Source organism: Polypterus senegalus, chromosome 4 (genome assembly GCF_016835505.1).
Source record: "Polypterus senegalus isolate Bchr_013 chromosome 4, ASM1683550v1, whole genome shotgun sequence".
NCBI classification, from domain to species: Eukaryota; Metazoa; Chordata; class Cladistia; order Polypteriformes; family Polypteridae; genus Polypterus; species Polypterus senegalus.
The window spans coordinates 151,390,892-151,412,054 of NC_053157.1; the positions used below are offsets into that span (position 1 = coordinate 151,390,892).

At 37.0% G+C, this 21,163-nt stretch overlaps 1 protein-coding gene across 3 annotated transcripts in view; it reads right to left on the reverse strand.

Annotated features, from left to right (window-relative positions):
• Window positions 1-542: 542 nt before the first annotated feature.
• slc2a9l2 (solute carrier family 2 member 9, like 2) overlaps window positions 543-21,163 on the reverse strand; it is a 185,525-nt gene continuing 164,904 nt past the window's right edge. For all 3 annotated transcript variants that reach the window (XM_039751487.1, XM_039751489.1, XM_039751488.1), the window contains one exon: window positions 543-967. In XM_039751487.1, the coding sequence (XP_039607421.1) occupies window positions 704-967 (264 nt within the window). In that variant the 3' untranslated portion in view covers window positions 543-703. The remainder of the gene's footprint in view (window positions 968-21,163) is intronic.

Below are 21,163 nucleotides of genomic sequence, written 5' to 3' on the forward strand. Positions count from 1 at the left end.
TACTTCTCAAAACGGAAGGGCGCAGGATCGAACTCGTGACCTCTTGATTCCCAAGCGGGGGCTGAGTCTATTGAACCACGGAGGCAGTTACAATAAACTGGTGTCAATGTCGCATGTTAAGGCGGCTTTTGTTTCTGCAGTTATATTTTGAATAAAAGTGCAATTGTGTTATTCTTGTGAAAATGTTTCTTTGCTATTTGGACTTCAGGCTTCATACATTATATAGTTTATGCCTACATTTTGTCATCTACTACTAGAATATAAAAAAGTTTCTGTTTTAACAATGTGTTGACACAGATTACTGTAGAAACGGAACAGACATGAAATGCGTGTGTTCCAAACAACGATCTATTATTTCCACTCTAAAACTCCACTTCACTCCCAGATACTCAATCAAGTTGAAGTTCGTGCACGTTCTAAATTGGTGGGGGGATGGAATAGCCGGCTGCTCCTAGCTTCTCTTTATCAGCACATTTAGAAGACAAAGGGCGCTGGCGGAGAGGTGTGAAGGGATTTAAGAAGGATTTAAGGTGGGACGGAATTACAAGTTTTTTCGTAGGCTCTGGTAATTCTAGTGTTAAATATCTTCATCATGAAAGTTTTTCAGAAATACGTTTGAATTAAGAACAATCATCTTTGAACTAGTCCACAGACAGCTTAATTGTAAAGGTAAAAATGCTAATCTTTTACCAATTAAAAATTGTCAAAAAGTGCTTTCCATTTCTATAACAATGCTAGCTTTTTTGATGGTGATTTTCGGTGTCTCATCTTCTTTGATATTTGTTACACCAACCCATTCCATTTCCTCTTGTGTTGCACAAACAGCCACTTTATTGATTTTTGAAAATGATTGACTGATTTCAACAAATGTCTTGTTTTTGGTCTCAGGTAGGACAAAAAAGAGAAACATGGCTCCTGCCAGGCAGATAGCAGCAAAAAATAAAAAGCAGAAGGCACCAAATGCTTCCTGTGGATAAAACAACATAGGGATATGAGTTTTGATAAGGACAGGCCTTTTGGTCTTATATATTTCCCTATAAATTCCTATTCACATTACTTTTGTAAAAAATAAAGTAAAGATTTAAAGGGGTCCTTAATGCTATAATCTAAAACAATACTTGGTAACGTAATGTATGGACTTATATTTCTTTCAGTGATAACACTTCTTTTTACAATGTACACTTTATAGCTGTACAATTTTAAATTTAACAAGTATTTATACTTCCAATATATACAATTTTGCAGTCATTTATAATAAGCTTTCAAAAATGTTCCCACATGTGCATTCTGTGTTGATCCATGTATAACGATTTTGCTGACACTAAGGTAATGTATACACCAATGCACCAGAGCTATGTGCAAGTTAGCTAGTATGTTTGCTACTTTTTTATTTGAATCATTTGCATAAACTAAAAGATTACTGGCACCAGTACTATTTCCTAGATTTGAAATTAAACTGGAAATTGGTATTCCAGTTGTCCTTCCTTGGACCACTTTTGATAGGTACTAATCACTGCATACTGGGAACACCCCACAAGACCTGCTGTTTGTGTCTAGCCATCACAATTTAACCCTTGTCAAATTCCCTCAGATCCTTACGCTTCCCTATTTTTTCTGCTAACTACATATCATCTTCAAGAATCATTTGTTCACTTGCTGCCTAATATATCTCACCCTTTGACAACTGCCATTATAACAACATAATCAATGTTATTCATTTCACCTGTCAGTGGTTTTAATGTTGGGGCAGATTGTGTAATTGTGTAAATAACTCAATATTGGTTCTTTTGGATTTGCTCAAACCCACACAAAAAAGTGAAATCAAGATGGTCTCTACCAATTTTGAAGTTATTCTGTAGAGGAAACAGTTATATTTATATTTTAAAAGTCTATTTCTGATTAAATCCTGAGGCACAAAGATAGATCCTTCTTTGATTCTGCCGAGTATTTTTGTTTGTCTTGTTGAATGTTTTACTACTGAATATTTCACATATATCAGAATATATACAAAATAAAGTGTTACAAAATAAATAATTTGGAGTAAAACAGAAGGCGGTATCAAACCTCTAGCTCTATGCAAATGATAATTTTTTTTCTGCCTGTACAATTACACATTTTATTTACAATCTTGACAATTTGTCAGGAAGCTTCGTGTAAGACTGAATTTAGGTCAAAAGTGCACAATGTCTTTCTGGATTAACTTGTACTTAAATTTGGAAGTTTAAAAAATGAACACAAATTTGTAAAGGAAAAAATTAGGATATGAGCATCAGTAGGCAGTTGCCCTAGGAACCAAGTTACCCAAACTAATCTATAATATTTCAGTAATTATTTACTGCTCTGATGCTGATCTTTCTGAACATAAAATAGGTCATTATGATAGCAATTGACAAGAAGAATTTATAATTATTTGCAGAATTATGGTATTTGAGAGTTCATCTAGAGTGCCTCCTGCACAATTTGGCTCCAAAACTAATCAGCACACCATAGTCTCGTAACAGCCTTAATTTTCAAGTTTTGTATTTTTCCGTCCAGCCATTTTAGCTCTAGGCCATCCTAAAGAAATTGTGACACACAGACACACACCCATCATTGAAGTTATCAATGTTTTCAGTATCGGTATTCAGTACCAACCTTAAATCAGGTACTATATGTGCTGATACAGAACAAAATGCTAGTCTTTCACATATGTGCCCAACACTGGAGCAGGGCATAAGTTAATGTCATCAAGTGTTAAATGGATTTCATTTTGAATACACTCAAAATGTGCAAAAATTGTGTACCTGTACCTAGAGATAGTATCCTTTTCCCAGTAGGTCATAAAAGGCTGTAATCATGAAGCATAAGATTCAAGAAAGATAGTTATATTACTAGAACTTTAGCTTTCAATACAATTACTTAGTAATAAATTAATCTCTTCAATGTTAAAAGGTCACCTAGAATAACTATAATTTGAAACAGAGTTATTCATCATATCATTGCAATTCTTTTCTTTACCTATGAACCACAAATGTGAATTTATTTCATGAACTTAATTTAAAGCTCATTAAACACATCTAAATCTCAATTTGAAAAGTTTTTACAAATGCAAGTGTTTGTCTACATAAGAGACTTATTGCAGCACAAGTCTCTCCAGACAGTCTGCTCATTTTCTTTTTATCCTTTTATATTCCCTAGTCTTGTACAAGGTACGTGATAAGGTTTTCAGTCACTTCCCATTTATAACCTCTGCTGATAACAACTGTCCTCTGAGAACCTGCATTCCATTACCCACTTAAAAGTGATAGGCTGAAAACAAATTAACTCATTAAACTTCTCTTTATAAACAGAAGGTATTCAATATGGATACATTATATGATGTAATTTATGCATTATTTTACTTGCAGATTAATTACAGAGTTTACAAATCAAAACAATGTCACAGTATTGTTTTAAATATTTTGCTTTATTTGTCTGCGAAACATCACACTCCCTCAAATTTGAAGGAAGCTATTAAATGAGTAAAATCTTAATATAATTTAATTTTCATGGTATAGATCTGCTAATGTACATATTTAGCAGAACTCATAAATTCCTTCAAAAATAAATAAAAAAACATAATCACATTTTCTTTTTCTTAGAACAACAGAGTTTATTTTTGTTATGTTTATGGACCTACAGCGATTCTTATAAAATAAGGTTTTAATTTTTGAAGTATGAGATGCATGAAATTATTATTTCATGTAATGTTTTTTACATAATGATGAAAAATGATTACAGGTTAGGATAAACTGCTGTACGTATAAATGTATACTTAATTATATTAATAAGATTTAGCTTGAGGGTTATATTAATAAGATTTAGCTTGAGGGTTTTTTGAAGGTTAGAAATATTGGTCACCCTTTTGGTATCCATGATAAAGTGGCTATTAGCCATTTATAAATATTTTTAACAGTGATATTAATAATAATAAGTTGTTATTAAAAGTATGACTCCTTTTGTCATTCTTGTTTGATATTTTTAAAACGGTTTAATAAATTATATAAAATTAAGACTATTAAAAGATGTTTATAATAGTGGCCTAAACTGTTATCAAAATCTCTTCTTGTAAGATTAATTTTATACTGTATAAGTACACCTTCAATAAGAAATATCAAATAATTTAGCATGCTAGAACAACCATGTTTAATAACTATTCAAAAAAATGTCTTGAATTTCTCCTGGTTGGTTTCAACTGTTTTTATGTAGTTAATCTGTTCCATTACAGCAGTAACAGTAAATGCAATTTTTTTTATTATGAAATGACACGTTAACAAAAATCATACTCTTTGTGCCTTTCCATGACAAACACAATCAGAAGGCATTTTACACTTAAACAGCTCCAGCCTAATTAGGGCCCAGGTAGGTAAAGTGGTTTTCTCAAAGCTGAGAAGCTGAACTGACAGCCTTAGGGTATCATGCCAATACCTTAGCCATCAAACTGCACTCCCTGCTTGTACAGTGCAACACGGATACAGTAAAGTTCACTATGCCACACATTGCATGATAACTAGTTGCCAACTTATATTTTACCCATTTCTAATAATTCTTCACTTCAATAAACTAAATAAATATAAACATAAAAAGTGGTATGGCTCTTAATTATAAAAGAATCATAGATAAGAAGAGTAGATAAGTGATAAGTTAGCTACTTTCTGCTTCTCACCCTAAACAAACATGAAGCAAAAGGGCACAGATAGCATAACTAATACAACATTCATTCATTCATTTTCCAGCACTTATCCAGGAATGGGTCAAGGGGACAATAGTCTTAGCAGTGAGGTCTATATGTTCCTTTCCCCAGTCATCCTTGCCAACTCATAATGTGTGATCCCAAGGCACTCCCAGGCTATCTGGGAGATATAATAATCCCAGTGAGCCTTGGGTCTTCCCCGGGGTCTCCTCCTATCCATATGAGATGCCTGAACCACCTCAAATGGCCCCCTCTCAATATGGATGGGTCAGTAGCTTTACTCCCGGCCTCTCTTGGATGTCTATGCTTCTCACCCTATCTGAAAGGGAGGGGCCAGCCACCTTGCAAAGAAAGCTCATTTTGGCTGCTTGTAACCATAATCTCATCCTTTCAATCATTACCCAGAACTCATGACCATAGGTGACAGTAAGCAAGTAGCTTGACTGATAAACCGAGAGCTTTGCCTAAACAACAACAGGTTTGTATAGCAACCGCATAACTGCATTTGCCGCTCCAATACATCTGTCAATCTTACCATCCCTTTTCCCCTTAATCATAAACAAAATCCTGAGATACTTAAACTCCATTTGAGGCAATAACTCCCCTTCACTCAGAAAGGACAGTCCACCCTTTTCCCAGTTAAGACCATAGACTCAAACTGGAGGTGCTTGATCCTCATCCCTGCCAATTCACACTCGGTCACAAACCTTTCCAATGCATGCTGAAGTTCACAACCCGATGAAGCCAAAAGGACCACTTCATCTGTAAAATATAGTGACACAATTCTAAGGCCACCGAACTGGACATAGCTGCGTCTCAGCATTCTGTCCATGCCATTCTCAGCAAAGGTGGAGAAATGCTTACCTGGACTAAGGATGCACTCTGGCAAAGGAAGGGGTAATTTGAGGAGCTCCTGAACCTGATAGACGTGCCCTATGTGGATGAGGTAGGACCAGAAGCTGATAGGGGATCAACACCCATTTCACGGAGGAAAGGCACTGAGGTAGTTAAGCAACTCTGGATCCACTCAGAAATGCTGAAGGCTCTATACATTGTTGGACTGTCATGGCTGACATATCTTTTCAGGGTTTTGTGGTCATCGGAAGCAGTGCCCCTGGAGTGTCAGACTTGGGTTGTTGTCCCCATCTTTAAAATGGTGGACTGGAGGGTGTCCTCCACCTATAGAGCAATCACACTCCTCAGCCTCCCTGAGAAAGTTTACACTAGGGTTTTAGAAAGGAGACTATGCGCAGTCATAGAACCTCAGATTCAGGGGGAGCAATGTGAATTTCATCCAAGCTGTAGAACAGTTGACCAGCTTTTTTACACTCATGAGGATTATGGAGGGAGCATGGGAGTACACCCAATCAGTCTACATGTGTTTTTTGTTTGAGTTCTTTTTTCACATATAGGTTTTTTTTCTATATCTAGAAGTTTACCTTGGGCAAACCCTGGGCCTGCTCAACAACCAGTCACAGAAGCTAATTTTTAAAATTGAATTGTATTTCTGCTCTCAGGATAATAAATCACACTGAAGCATTACTGCACACACGATGAAAGCACAAATATAGCTCTGACACTTCTTTAAACTGCCTGAAAGTGTATTAATAGCTACCAATGAAAGATTGTGAAGGGAAAAGGAAATTAAATATATATATATACCAAAGAGTCAGTGATATAAATTCCTATCAGCAAAATGTTGGCTATGGAGCACATTATATTTTATAGTGTTATCAGCACCTTGTCAGGCTGTTTATTTCATATGCTTTTTCCCATATATTTTTGGAGCCTGCTTTGTGAAGCATGGAGATGGAATTTTTCCCAGCAGCATCTCAAACAAGACATGAAAAATCCAAGAGTATTACAAGACACAATCAGCCTAAACCTTGGACTGAAGTAGGACAAACATATGAAAAACAGGGCAACACCATCCCAGCCTGAAACAGAAGTTTAAGAATTATGATACCTGTTGAACAATTCATGAAAACTATTTTGTGAGCTACTGAAAGCTATTCATACAGAAGTTTGACCAAACAACTCACTATCCTAAACAAATGCAAACAGTATATTGTTCCACAAAATATTTTGATCTAAACATATACATTGTACATTTCAATCTTTACTAGACAGATTAGAATCTAATCTTTGCTGTTACTGCAGAATGTCTTTTAGTTAGAAGCTTAATAAAAAAAGAAGCAGTCAGCTACTGGCAACAATACCTTGTTATTTGCACATATTTTTTTAATTGACCATTGTTAAAAAAACAGAAAAAAATGAGAAACTCTGAATCTTTTAGATGATGAGTTCAATAAATTAAAAATGTGTAGCATAAGTAAAAGTCTGTGGATTAAAGGGTATTAAAACAATTAGCAAATTTCTCAACTGTATAGTGAAATATGCACTCATTACTGGTAATACCTAAATACTGCAATGAGAGTTTCATTTATCAGCAGTAGAAACAAACAAAATAAAAAAATCTGGCTATAAAAGAAACCAGCAGCCACTGGAATACTCCATGACCAGTTTCACATATTTTGACACTAGATTCTTCAGTAATGTATGAAATTGCTAACTATCTTTGTAAGCATATTTTCCCAAGTCCCTTTATATTATCAGTATAAGTGGGCTACATATTTTGATATAAACGATATATATCCATTCATCCACCCATCCATTTCAAACCCGCTTAATCCAATTCTTTTTTGCAAATACCCAAGCATATTCTGGCAGCATTGTAAGACAGGATCCAACCCTTCATGAGCATGAGTCAATTACAGTAAACATAAATGTTCACAAAAACAACTGTTTTTACTCATGAAATTTATTTAAGCGTACTTAAAACCAGTAGCCACCCCTTTGACAGTGATATGCATTAAGATATGCATTATGTTTTCAAATCAAAAAATGACATGACATTTTCTGACCCACTTAATGCAATTCACAGTTGCATGTAGCCATAAAATATTATAATAATTTTCAGTTACAGTAATCCCTCCTCGATTGTGGGGGTTGCGTTCCAGAACCCCCCACGATAGATGAAAATCCGTGATGTAGAAACCATATGTTTGTATGGTTATTTTTATATATTTTAAGCCCTTATAAACTCTCCCATACTGTTAACATTATTAGAGCCCTCTGGACATGTAATAACACCCTTTAGTCAAAAGTTTAAACTGTGCTCCATGACAAGACATACTGTAGATGACAGTTCTTTCTTACAATTAAAAGAATGCAAACATATCTTCCTCTTCAAAGAATGCATGTCAGGAGCAGAGAATGTCAGAGAGAGAGAGAGAGAGAGAGAGCGCAAGAAAAGCAAACAATCAAAAAATCAATATGTGCTTTTGGGCTTTTAAGTATGCCGAAGCACCGCGATAAAGCGGCATTTTTAGAGGAGCGTCCGTATCCTCTAGGCAAACAGCCTCTGTGCAAACAGCCCCTCTGCTCACACCCCCCAGGCAGAGAGAGTGAGAGAGACAGAGAAAAGCAAACAATCAAGCACCACGCGGGAAGCATATTGTATATCATTGAGGAGTTTTATTTAATATGTAATACATGCTCTGATTGGGTAGCTTCTAAGCCATCCACCAATAGCGTCCCTTGTATGAAATCAACTGGGCAAACAAACTGGGGACCATAAATTAAAAGACCCATTGTTCGCAGAAATCTGCGAACCAGCGAAAAATCTGTGATATATATTTAGATATGCTTACATTTAAAATCCACGATGGAGTGAAGCCGCGATAGTCGAAGCGCGATACAGCGAGGGATCACTGTATTTCAAAAATAAACACTGGAAAATTGAAAATAAATTTCCTAGTGTGATAAATCTTGGTTGCACATGACTCTGATGGTAGAGCTGGAATATAATGAAAATTATAGTCATCTGATTCAATATTGTTAACTATCTATAGAATGAGATGAAATGAGCTATTTGAAGCTGCTTTGTGATAACTTCAGAACACATTTACGTGAACATTAGGTGTATTTGACACCTTTTAGAATCCATGTTTCAAAGAAGTCAGCATAGTCTGCGAGTAAACTCACTATTAGGGAGAGGTATCCAAGAAGGATTCCACTTATTACTGAACAGAATGTTATGTTAGAAGATTTTACTACAATCTATGACACACTTAGTAACTTATTCCATACAGTATATCATTGATTCTCGTTGTAAAGAAAAACATTCTAATGTTCGTGCAAAAATTTCCTTTGGCAAGTTTTTATCTTTGACCTTGTATGAAGTTGAAAATCTCATTTTAAAATAACAGCTGGGATCCACTGTAATAATTCATTTCATAATTTTAAATACTTCGATCATGTTACCTCTTATTATCTAAATAAACTGAAAAGGTTCAACTCCTACACTATGTCCTCACAGCACATGTGCTGCTCTCATCTATTCCAGATGATGACAGTCCATTTCTAATCCTCAGGGATTGTAACATTCATCTGGACAGTCTAGTTCTAGAATCAGATTTTCTTTCCGATCTGACCAACATGTTGAATGAGCTTAATTTACAGCTGCAAGGAAAAGAGAAAACCATGGTCAATATGATTAGCTCAGTTAATGCTTTCAAATGAAAAATGCAACATCTGTCCTCAAAGCTGCAGCGCCTTGATTTGGGGAACATCCAAAACCTCGTGTCAGAGCTGGAGACGCAATGGAAGGTGTACAGTACAGGCCAAAAGTTTGGACACACCCTCTCATTCAATGTGTTTTCTTTATTTTCATGACCATTTACATTGGTAGATTCTCACTGAAGGCATCAAAACTATGAATGAACACATGTGGAGTTATGTACTTAACAAAAAAGGTGAAATAACTGAAAACATGTTTTATATTCTAGTTTCTTCAAAATAGCCACCCTTTGCTCTGATTACTGCTTTGCACACTTTTGGCATTCTCTCAATGAGCTTCAACAGGTAGTCACCTGAAATGGTTTTCACTTCACAGGTGTGCCATATCAGGGTTATTTAGTGGAATTTCTTGCTTTATCATTGGGGTTGGGACCAGCAGTTGTGTTGTGCAGAAGTCAGGTTAGTTGGACGATCATTTATTTTTCAACAGGACAATGACCGCGAGTAAACTCACTATTAGGGAGAGGTATCCAAGAAGGATTCCACTTATTACTGAACAGAATGTTATGTTAGAAGATTTTACTACAATCTATGACACACTTAGTAACTTATTCCATACAGTATATCATTGATTCTCGTTGTAACCAGCAGTTGTGTTGTGCAGAAGTCAGGTTAGTTGGACGATCATTTATTTTTCAACAGGACAATGACCCCACACACACCTCCAGGCTGTGTAAGTGCTATTTGACCAAGTAGTTTTGATGCCTTCAGTGAGAATCTACCAATGTAAATGGTCATGAAAATAAAGAAAACACATTGAATGAGGAGGTGTGTCCAAACTTTTGTCCTGTACTGTATGCAAAACTTGACAGCATTCACTACACAGAGCAGATTGAAAATTGTCTGGCAGATTTTGACAGATAGTTTCAAGACTCAGCTTTACTTGAGCCAATCGCTACATTTAAGTACTATCCATTTAGAGAATATGTTGAGGGTGATTCACCCGCATCAAAAATTGCAACACTGTTTTACCTAAAACCCCTATTCAGTGGAGGATGAGACACTACAGGATGGCATTCAGCTGAAGTATGGGGCTCATGGATAGATTTGGAAATTACTCACAGAGGAAAAGTACCCAAACATGAGGAAATGTGCTACCTCCTTGACTTCATTATTCGGCTCTACTTATTTATGCGAGTCAGCCTTTTCCCACAAGAAGATTATTAAATCCAAATACTATAGTGACCATAAATGTATTGAATTGTTATTGTGCCATAAGGGTTATTCAGTTATGCAAGGTACAACAACATATATTTTATGTATAAAGTATACTCAGTATATATATATATATATATATATACACACACACACACATAAACATATATATACACATATACACATACATATATACATATACATAAATATCTACATATACACATATACATATTTACACACACAAATATATATATAAATATACACACACATCTACATATATACACATACATATACACACACACATACATATACATATATATATATATATACACACACACACATATATATGTATGTGTCTATATGTGTGTGTGTGTATATATATATATATATATATAATATAATATATATATAAATATATATATAATATGTGTGTCTGTGTGTATATATATATGTAGCTGATTACCCATTGGCTTTGCTCACTGAGTGCAAGGGAAAAAAAGAAAATGTAGTCTAGAAGTAAAGATACATTGAGCACTACTGGAGTGGTTTCGGGTAAACTACATTTTAAAGACGGTATAACACAACAGGTAAGTAGTACTAATAGCAGCTAAAATGTATATGGATCATCTCTAGGTAGTAGATCCCTTTTGAAAGGCGCTGCACGACGGCTGTGGTATAGAAATTACATTTTCTATGTGAACGTCCAAATTTCTGCCTGTGGTAATGTGCCTTACCGGCATTACCAGCAATTAAAGAAAATTAGTTTTGTGTCCTCTGCAGTGTTAAGAGAGAAAGGCTTTGGTTTGGGATAAAAGGAAAAAAGGTGTAAAGAAAGGAAACTTGCCTTTTTGTTTTATATAGTGTAGAGAGACGTCTTCGCTGACGATATGAGCGCCTTTTGGGGACCGTCACGGTGGGTCTCGTGTAGACTGGAGAGACGGCCCTGCCATTAACTGGCCGGGATGGCACTGTCGGTCCTCCACCCCTGTGCGTGTCTTCCGCGACCTCATAATCGTATACGTGCAAAAGAAAGTGCGAAGCGCCTTAATATTAGTTTGCCACGGTCTAGAAAAGGGATCCCGTGTTTGCAGTTGTCTGGACTATAGCTCATGTGAAGGAGGAAAAAATTAAAAGTGCATACTTTCACTTAAGGCAGAAGCGCAGTCAGCGTCTCAAAGGCCGGCACAGCTACACACGCGCACCGGCTGCTCGACCTTTATAGTATTTTTGAAGGGCAGGAGACGGCACTTTTTGCTGACATGTTCACGTGATCAAAAGTCTCCACGCTCTTTGGAGGTCTTGCTTGTTCTCTGTGTACTGCGTTCACAATCAGTTCACGTGAGCTGCTCGGAGTACATGCATTGAAGGTTCTCAGCTGTGCTTGTGCTATCTCGTGCGATCTTGCGATGTCCACGGCTTTATTTAATGTTAGCTAAGACCCGGCACTTAAACGTTTCTCTCGCAGTTTTGCTGAGTTTGTGCCAAACACTAGTCTATCCCTGACCATCTCATCTTCATTTGCATAAGCACAGCCCTTCACCCGCGAATATTTAGCGGCAGCGTGTCTATTGGATTGCTGATGACTGAAGGCGTTATATGGGCAGGCACTCAATTACGTGGGAGGCGTGACGATGAAGGAGGTAAGTAGGATTCAGTTAGCGTTGGGAACCCGCATACCAAATTTCTTGAAGATGGGCCCATAAGTAACAAAGACCGTTGAAAAGTTCAATATGGCAGTGGCATCATACCACCGAAATAAGTACATACATTGGTTTCAGTTAGCACAGGGAAGCCGCCTACCAAATTTCGTGAAGATGGGGCTATAAATAAGAAAGTTCAACATGGCGGACATTGTTGACCGTTATGACCGTTACGCGTAGAATTTCAAAATGAATCCGGCTTAACTTTTGTAAGTAAGCTGTAAGGAATGAGCATGCCAAATTTTAGCCTTCTACCTACACGGGAAGTTGGAGAATTAGTGACGTTGGAAAGTTCAATATGGCGGCCGACAGTGGCGTCATACCACTGAAATAAGTACATACATCGGTTTTGGTTAGCGCAGGGAGGCCACCTACCCAATTTCGTAAAGATGGGGCTATACATAAGAAAGTTCAACATGGCGGACATTGTTGACCGTTATGACCGTTACGCGTAGAATTTCAAAATGAAACCGGCTTAACTTTTGTAAGTAAGCTGTAAGGAATGAGCATGCCAAATTTCAGCCTTCTACCTACATGGGAAGTTGGAGAATTAGTGACGTTGGAAAGTTCAATATGGCGGCCGACAGTGGCGTCATACCATCGAAATAAGTATGTACATCGGTTTCGGTTAACGCAGGGAGGCCGCCTACCCAATTTCGTAAAGATGGGGCCGTAAATAAGAAAGTTCAACATGGCGGATGTTGTCGACCGTTATGACTGTTACGTGTAGATTTTCGAAATGAAACCTGCTTAACCTTAGCTGTAAGGAATAAGCCTGCCAAATTTCAGCCTTCTACCTACACGGGAAGTTGGAGAATTAGTGATGAGTGAGTGAGTGAGTCAGTCAGTGAGTGAGTGAGTCAGTGAGGGCTTTGCCTTTTATTAGTATAGATATAGCACTTTTAGTTTAGGTAGATCATTTCGACCTGGTCATTTTAAAAGTAGCTTGCAAGCCAAAAACAGTATGGGCACCCCTGCTGTACACTGACAGTTTAATACTGCATATTCCCTTGCCCTCCAAATAGCACAGCTGATAGAAAATAACATTAGAACAAGGCAGCTTGTGCACGTACAAGAAGTCTCACTTTACCTTGACTATCTGTGTCTCTGCATGTTTGGTTAAAACGTGATTGTTCTTCACTCAGTGAAGTTATAGTTAAGCTTCAGCAGGAGTTAGCTCTCATTTTTCATGTACAGTATTCTTTCTTTCCCTGTCTGTGAGGAATCTGTGCCACTAGGATGCAACAGTTTGTGTGTGGTCATGTGACTGCATAGGTACATCTGATTTGTGAAAAGGAGCCATGTGATTATTGTTGCTACGTCTGATTGGTGAAACAGTCATGCAGTAGATCCACTGGCGGATTCTCTCTGGCAAAAATATAGCGTACTGTATCTAAAAAAGTAATGATTCCAGTGTTGCCCAAGGTAGAGGAGTAAGAGTAGGGTTTCTTCTTCACAAATGTATTCAAGTAAAAGTAAAAAAGTATGGTGCAGTAAAACTACTCTTAGAAGTACAATTTTTTTAAAAAGTTACTCAAGTAAATGTAACGGAGTAAATGTAACTTGTTACTAACCACCTCTGCTTATACTTCACACCTCATGATACATTACCTGCCATTCTGCCTATTTTAGTATTATGTTATTTTTTTTTTTTAACCATTTGGCAACTATATTAGACATCATTTTTATATTACTGCAAGAATTATTTATAAACATATACTTTCTAATTTATCTATCCAGTTCACGGCCAAATGGAGTCAGTGCCTATCTTGCCAGTACTGTACACAAAATGGCAAACAACCATGGACAGAGAACCATTCTGTCACAGGGTGCACTCACTCATCCCTTGACAATTTTAGACGCTCTAATTCACATAACATGCATAACTATGGTACGTGGAAAGAACTTGTTAATACCCAGAGAAACATCCATACAGATCTGGGTAGAATGTGAGAACTTAACAAAGGAAGTACCTAGGTTGGGATTCCAGCCTTATGGAGATGTAAGCAAGCGGCTGCTAACCACTGTGCTGTCATGTCACCCACTTTATGTGTGTCTATATCAGTACGGTGATTACTGCTGCAGCCTTATTAGCCAAGCACATTGATTTGGAATTCTAAATTAGTGCAATCTGTGTTGTGTTATGTAATTGACAATATTCTTGACATAGTAAATTCGTCATTAAATACGGGGGTCTTCCCAGACTGTCTTAAGACTGCTGTAGTTAAACCCCTGCTCAAGAAAAATAATCTTGACCCCTCTTCTTTTGAAAATTTTAGACCCATCTCTAACCTGCCCTTAAGTAAAATTCTAGAGAAGGCAGTCATTTTGCAATTAAATGACCATCTAAATAAACATGCAATTCTTGATAAATTTCAGTCAGGTTTCAGAACAAATCACAGCACTGAAACTGCTCTCGTTAAAGTAGTAAATGACTTGCGGGTAAATCCAGACAGAGGCCATTTTTCTGTTCTCATCCTCCTAGATCTGAGTGCTGCATTTGACACCATTGATCACAATATTCTTAGAAATCGCCTTAGTCAATGGATGGGCCTCTCTGGCAGTGTCTTAAATTGGTTTGAATCCTACTTTGCAGGGAGAAAATTCTTTGTGAGTTGTGGTAATCACAAATCAAAGACACATGATATTCTATATGCTGTTCCACTATCCTGGGTCCGCTGTTATTCTCAATCTACTGTATATGCTTCCGTTAGGTCAGATAATCTCAGGCTACAACGTGAGCTACCACAGCTATGCTGATGACACACAGCTCTATTTATCAATAGCACCTGATGACACCGACTCTCTCGATTCACTAACACAATGTCTTACTGGTATTTCTGAATGGATGAATAGTAATTTTCTCAAACTAAATAAAGAGAAAACTGAAATTTTAGTGATTGGCAATAATGGATTCAATGAGGTTATTACTTGATGCATTAGGATTAAAAGTTAAGACGGAAGTAAAAAACTTACGGGTAACTGTTGACTGTAACCTGAATTTTAAATCTCATATTCATCTGACCACCAGGACAGCATTTTTTCACTTAAGAAACATAGCAAAAATTAGACCTCTTATATCATTGAAAGATGCTGAGAAATTAATTCATGCTTTTGTTTTCAGTCGACTAGATTACTACCCAAAAAAGACATAAATCGTTCGCAACTAGTGCAGAATGCAGCTGCTAGAATCCTAAAGAAAATCTGAACACATTTCTCCAGTTTTGATGTCACTACACTGGTTACCTGTGTCTTTCAGAATTGACTTTAAAATTCTGCTTATAGTTTATAAAGCCCTAAATAATCTCGCTCCATCTTATATATCGGAATGTCTGACACCCTATATCCCAAATCGTAACCTTAGATCCTCAAATGAGTGTATCCTTACAATTCCAAAAGCTAAACAGCCTTCTGCTGTTATGCACCTAAAATCTGGAATAGCCTGCCAATAGGAATTTACCAGGCTAATACAGTAGAGCACTTTAAAACACTGCTGAAAACACATTACTTTAACATGGCCTTTTCATAACTTCACTTTAACTTAATCCGGATACTCTGCATGTTTAATTCATCATAATAACTATTCATAGTGGCTCTAAAATCCGTACTAACCCCTTCTCTCTCTTCTGTTTCTTTTTCCGGTTTCTTTGTGGTGGCAGCCTGATGCTCCAACATTGATGGACTGAAAGCCATAAGTCTACGTGACCATCATCATCAAATCCTTCCGTGAGAACCCTACATACAAAGAGGACTGTTTCATTTATGTTAGGTAGATTGCTCAGAGGTGACTGGGCGGTCTCATGGTCTGGAATCCCCGCAGATTTTATTTTTTTTCTTCAGCCATCTGAAGTTTTTTTTTGTTTTTTCTGTCCACCCTGGCCATCGGACCTTACTTATTCTATGTTAATTAATATTGACTTATTTTGTTTTCTTACTGTGTCTTTTATTTTTTATTCTTCATTTTGTAAAGCACTTTGAGCTACATTTTTTGTATGAAAATGTGCCATATAAATAAATGTTGTTGTTGTTGTGTTTGTGTGATCTCCCTGTGTCCTCTGTATTCCTTCCATAATCCCAAAGACAGTCTTAAGTTAACTCATGAATCCAGTGTTTGCTTGGTGTATGTGTGAGTGAACCCTGTAATGGACTGGTGCCTCTTCCGGGGATGGTTACTGCCTTGCATCTAATGCTGTAGGTGTTTAGCCCCTTACCAACCCAGAACTGGATTAAGTGGGGTTAAGAATGAAACAGAAAATGTAATGTAAATAATTCTGCCAAAAGTCTAAAAATAATAAATGGGAGTATCTGGTGGAACACCCAAGCAGAGTATGCAAGAATGTGCAAACTTCACACAGAAAATGTCAGGGTGCTGAATTTAAACCTTGGAAACAAGGCGGCAGTGCCACCCTCCCACAAGTGTTTTCCTATTAAATATGTTTTCCTTATTTACTTAATTTATAGAATGCTTATTTAAATGTATTTTTCCATAAATAATTTGTATTATGCTATTTTATACTTCTCAGAACCAGTATTATTACTGTTATCCTTACTGTCCTTTTGATCTGTTAATTTTGCAATATAACCTTGATATTTGTTAGCTTGCAAGCTTATATAACAACGCTGACATTTTCTTTTCTTCATTCATACACAATTCTCACGTTACTGAACTCTGAACTGAATCTCTCATCTGGCTTGGAAGTCTTAATAAATAATGCAACATTTTTGCCTCCTTTTCAATATTAGGCAGTTTGATATTAGTTAAGCCTTTGTGTAAAAGTACAATTTGCTAGCATTCTAGGCTTACTGGTATATTCATTTTATAAAATACCACATGCAGTAGCTATAACAGATATCTGAAGCATATCTCCACTTACTACAATATTCAGTGTTTATTCAATTCATACTTAATATTCACAAAATATCAATTACTTGAGTTCCACTGCTAAATTCACTTATTATAAATTATCCACTTTATATGGTAATTTAAATATTTCACCTTTTTATTGAATCTAATTGATATTTGAATATTACTGGGTCTGACCTTTTATGTGATAGGTTTGGAAAAAACTAAAATGTTACTAATACTTCATTCATCCACTGCCTAAATTCTTTCAGTCCAGTTATGGTGCAGCAGGCCCGTACCTATCTAGGCAGGGTTGGATACAAAGCAGAAATCAGTCATGGATTGTGGACCAGTCTTTGTCAGGTCACACACATAAATACAAGCTCACACCCACTCACGCAGTGCCCGGTTAGATTCAGCAATTAACCTAGCAGAACAGCCATAGAACAACTGGAGTAGACATGGCCAGAATGTTTAAATGTCACACGCACACTTAAAGGTCAGCAATTGCACAAAATCTCCTGTGAAGCAGTAATAATACTAAATCAATAAAATATATGTTAAATTTTCTGGATAAAATCCTACAGGTAAGGGATCATTATTGCGGTTCTAGGTTTTTGATCCAGAATGCAGTTATTTTAATAATGCACTGGTGGAGTGCTATTTTACGTCATCCATGGTTTGTTAAGCAATTCCTTCCATCTGTGTAATCAGGCTTGCTCAGGGGCCTGAATACTTTCAGCAATAAAAGTATAATGTTTAAATTACTTTCTTTAGAGACATGTTAGAGACCAGCTAAAGATTTTTTGGCTTAACTTTAAAGAGAGAAGACTCTAGAATTTGTAAGGACCAAAGGAGATGAAGTTCAGTTGTTGAAAAGAAGGCTTAGTATCAAATGAACATTCTGGGACAAACAATACTCAGAAACACTTGTATTTTGCCAGCAACTTTAGTCTGAGTTGTTCACATGTAATTTGTTCCGTTAGGGTTTGTTTGGGAAAAAAAATACATCTGCTTGTTTTTGAAACATTTAAAAATGTCTGACAATGACCTGTGATACTTGCCAGAGCAGCAGAACAAGTAGTGCACTACTGCATAGCTTAAGAAAAGAGAAATCATTTGAATTTCACTACAGACATTAGATGGGTATCTTTCAGTTGTGGTTATTTTTAAGTGTAAGCCAGGTATACGTGCATACTTTCTTTTTTTAGGGAAAATATTTTTAAGTTGTATTTCAAAATAACATCAACAGGAACAAAAATAGTTTTTTATCTATACTAATAAAAGGCAAAGCCCTCACTCACTCACTCACTCACTGACTCATCACTAATTCTCCAACTTCCCGTGTAGGTCGAAGGCTGAAATTTGGCAGGCTCATTCTTTACAGCTTACTTACAAAAGTTGGGCAGGTTTCATTTCAAAATAACATCAACAGGAACAAAAATAGTTTTTTATCTATACTAATAAAAGGCAAAGCCCTCACTCACTCACTCACTCACTCACTCACTGACTCATCACTAATTCTCCAACTTCCCGTGTAGGTAGAAGGCTGAAATTTGTCAGGCTCATTCCTTACAGCTTACTTACAAAAGTTGGGCAGGTTTCATTTCGAAATTCTACGCCTAATGGTCATAACTGGAAGGTATTTTTCTCCATTAACTGTAATAGAGTTGAGATGGAAAGACGTGGGGGGGCGGAGTTTCATGTGACATCATCACGCCTCCCACTTAATCACCTGAACTGACTGTCAACGCAGTGCGTAGAAAACCAGGAAGACCTCCAAAAAGCGCTTAAGAAAACATGCATTATATAATTGAGAAGGCAGCGAATCAATAAGAAGCGAGCGAGTGACATATACTACCATATTCATGAGTGCTGCTACCTCGGAAAGAAAGCAAGGTGTAAACCTAAACTTTAAATTAAGTTCATAGACAGGCTACCGCTGGCGTTTCACATGCCCACAGGTAATGCGGGATACAAGTTTAATGAGAGGACGCGGGATATAAGCGAGAGTTTTGATCACTTTGTAACTAAGTTAAAATTGTAGGTGAATGGGTGTGCTTATGCAAATTCCGAGAGACTGTGTTTGTGGGGGATTGACAGTTAAGGCGGGTGGGGGAGTCACGTCATCATCTCCCTCCCATTCATCTAATTTCGCTCTGAGCTGAGCTCCAGTAACGCTGTCTTCGAAGCAACTTCGTCAGACTGCCACCAAATACTCACAGAAAAATCCACAAGTTAATACACACGTTGTCTCTAGAGTTTTTACACACTGAATCCTCCAGGCACTACTTACAAAAGGTCACATTGACAATCGTGTTACGTTATTTTTAAAATCTTTCCTTTTCTTAGCACAAGAACAGCTGAGAAGCTTCGATGCATGTGCTACATAACGTTAAAAAATAATGCATTTAATCACACTTTGCATTACAAGCATAGGGGGCTTTTGTCAATGCATGATTTCCTGGTACACGATTACATTGACCAGCGCATCCCGATTCATTTTACCCTCGCACCACCTTAGTTTGAGAAGAAGTATGAAAAATATGAGGTTAACACAGAAAAACAGATCACCAATTCAAGCTTTATGAATAATCGATTAAGCCATCAATAATTGTTTTGGTAAAGCCATCCTCCTTCCATTTTATAATTTTTCCGCCACTAGCCATGATTAAATGAGCGGTAAAAAGTAAGAGCAAAGCGAGGGTGACTTATTTAGGCAGGCATATATATGGCAGCAACACTCATGACAATGTCAATCATGTTACGTTATTATTAAAATGTTTCCTTTTCTTTTTCATTACTTCTTTAACACACTACTTCTCCGCTGCGAGGCGCGGGTATTTTGCTATACGTATATATATATGAATGACCTCCAACGAGAGCTGAGACTTTTGATATCATGAGCGTGTCTGCAAAACCTGGGGTCTCCTGCCCTGCAAAAGTCGAGCAGCCAGCGCGCGTGCATAGCTGTGCCGCCTTTGAGGCGCTGACTGCGCTTCTGCCTTAAGTCAAAGTGAGCACTTTTAATTTTTCATCCTCCCCTGCGCTATAGCCCAGACAAGTGCAAACACGGGACCCCTTTTCTACACCACGGCAAAATAATATTAAGGCGATTCACACTTTCTTTTGCACGTATACGATTATGAGGTCCTCAGCACGGATTATGAAGACACGCACGAGTGGAGGACTGACAGTGCCATCACAGCCGATTGATGGCGGGGATGTCTCACCAGTCTACACAATACCCACCGCGACTGTCCCCAAAAGGCGATCATAACGTCAGCGAACACATCTCTCTATACTATATAAAAGAAAAGGCAACTTTCCTTTCTTTACACCTTTTTCCTTTTATCCCAAACCAAAGCCTTTCTCTCTTAACACTGCAGAGGACACAAAACTAATTTTCTTTAAATGCCGGTAAGGCACATTACCAGAGGCACAAATTTGAACGTTCACATAGAAAATGTAATTTCAATGTACCTGTACTTCTTAAAACGTTAATGTTTTACTGTTTAATAACTGAAAGACTATAATTTATTATTTTTCCCTTGCACTCAGTGACCAAACCTATACACACACATATAGACACACATATAGACACATATACAAACACACACACACACACATATATGTATGTGTGTATATATATATATAATTTGTGTGTGTGTATGTATGTATGTGTGTGTATATATGATGTAGATAGGTATGTATATATATATATATATATGTGTGTATATGTAGATATGTATATAGATATGAAGATATGTATGTGTATATATATGTATATATATATATATATATGTATGTATGTGTGTGTGTGTGTATATATATGACAGCAGCAATCCAAGCTGTGAGAAAACAGTAAAAGGAGGCGTGTCAGACGTCGTGGTACATTTTCTGATGCAGCTACCGAAAACAACTTCGTGATGCTGCCGCCAAATACACAAAACAATTACTTTGACAATCATGTTATGTTATTTTTAAAATGTTTCCTTTTCTTTTTCATAACTCTTTAACACATGACATCGCTGCGGGTATTTTGCTATATATATATATATCACAGCGACACTCATAACAGTGACAAAACAATTACATTGACAGTCATGTTAC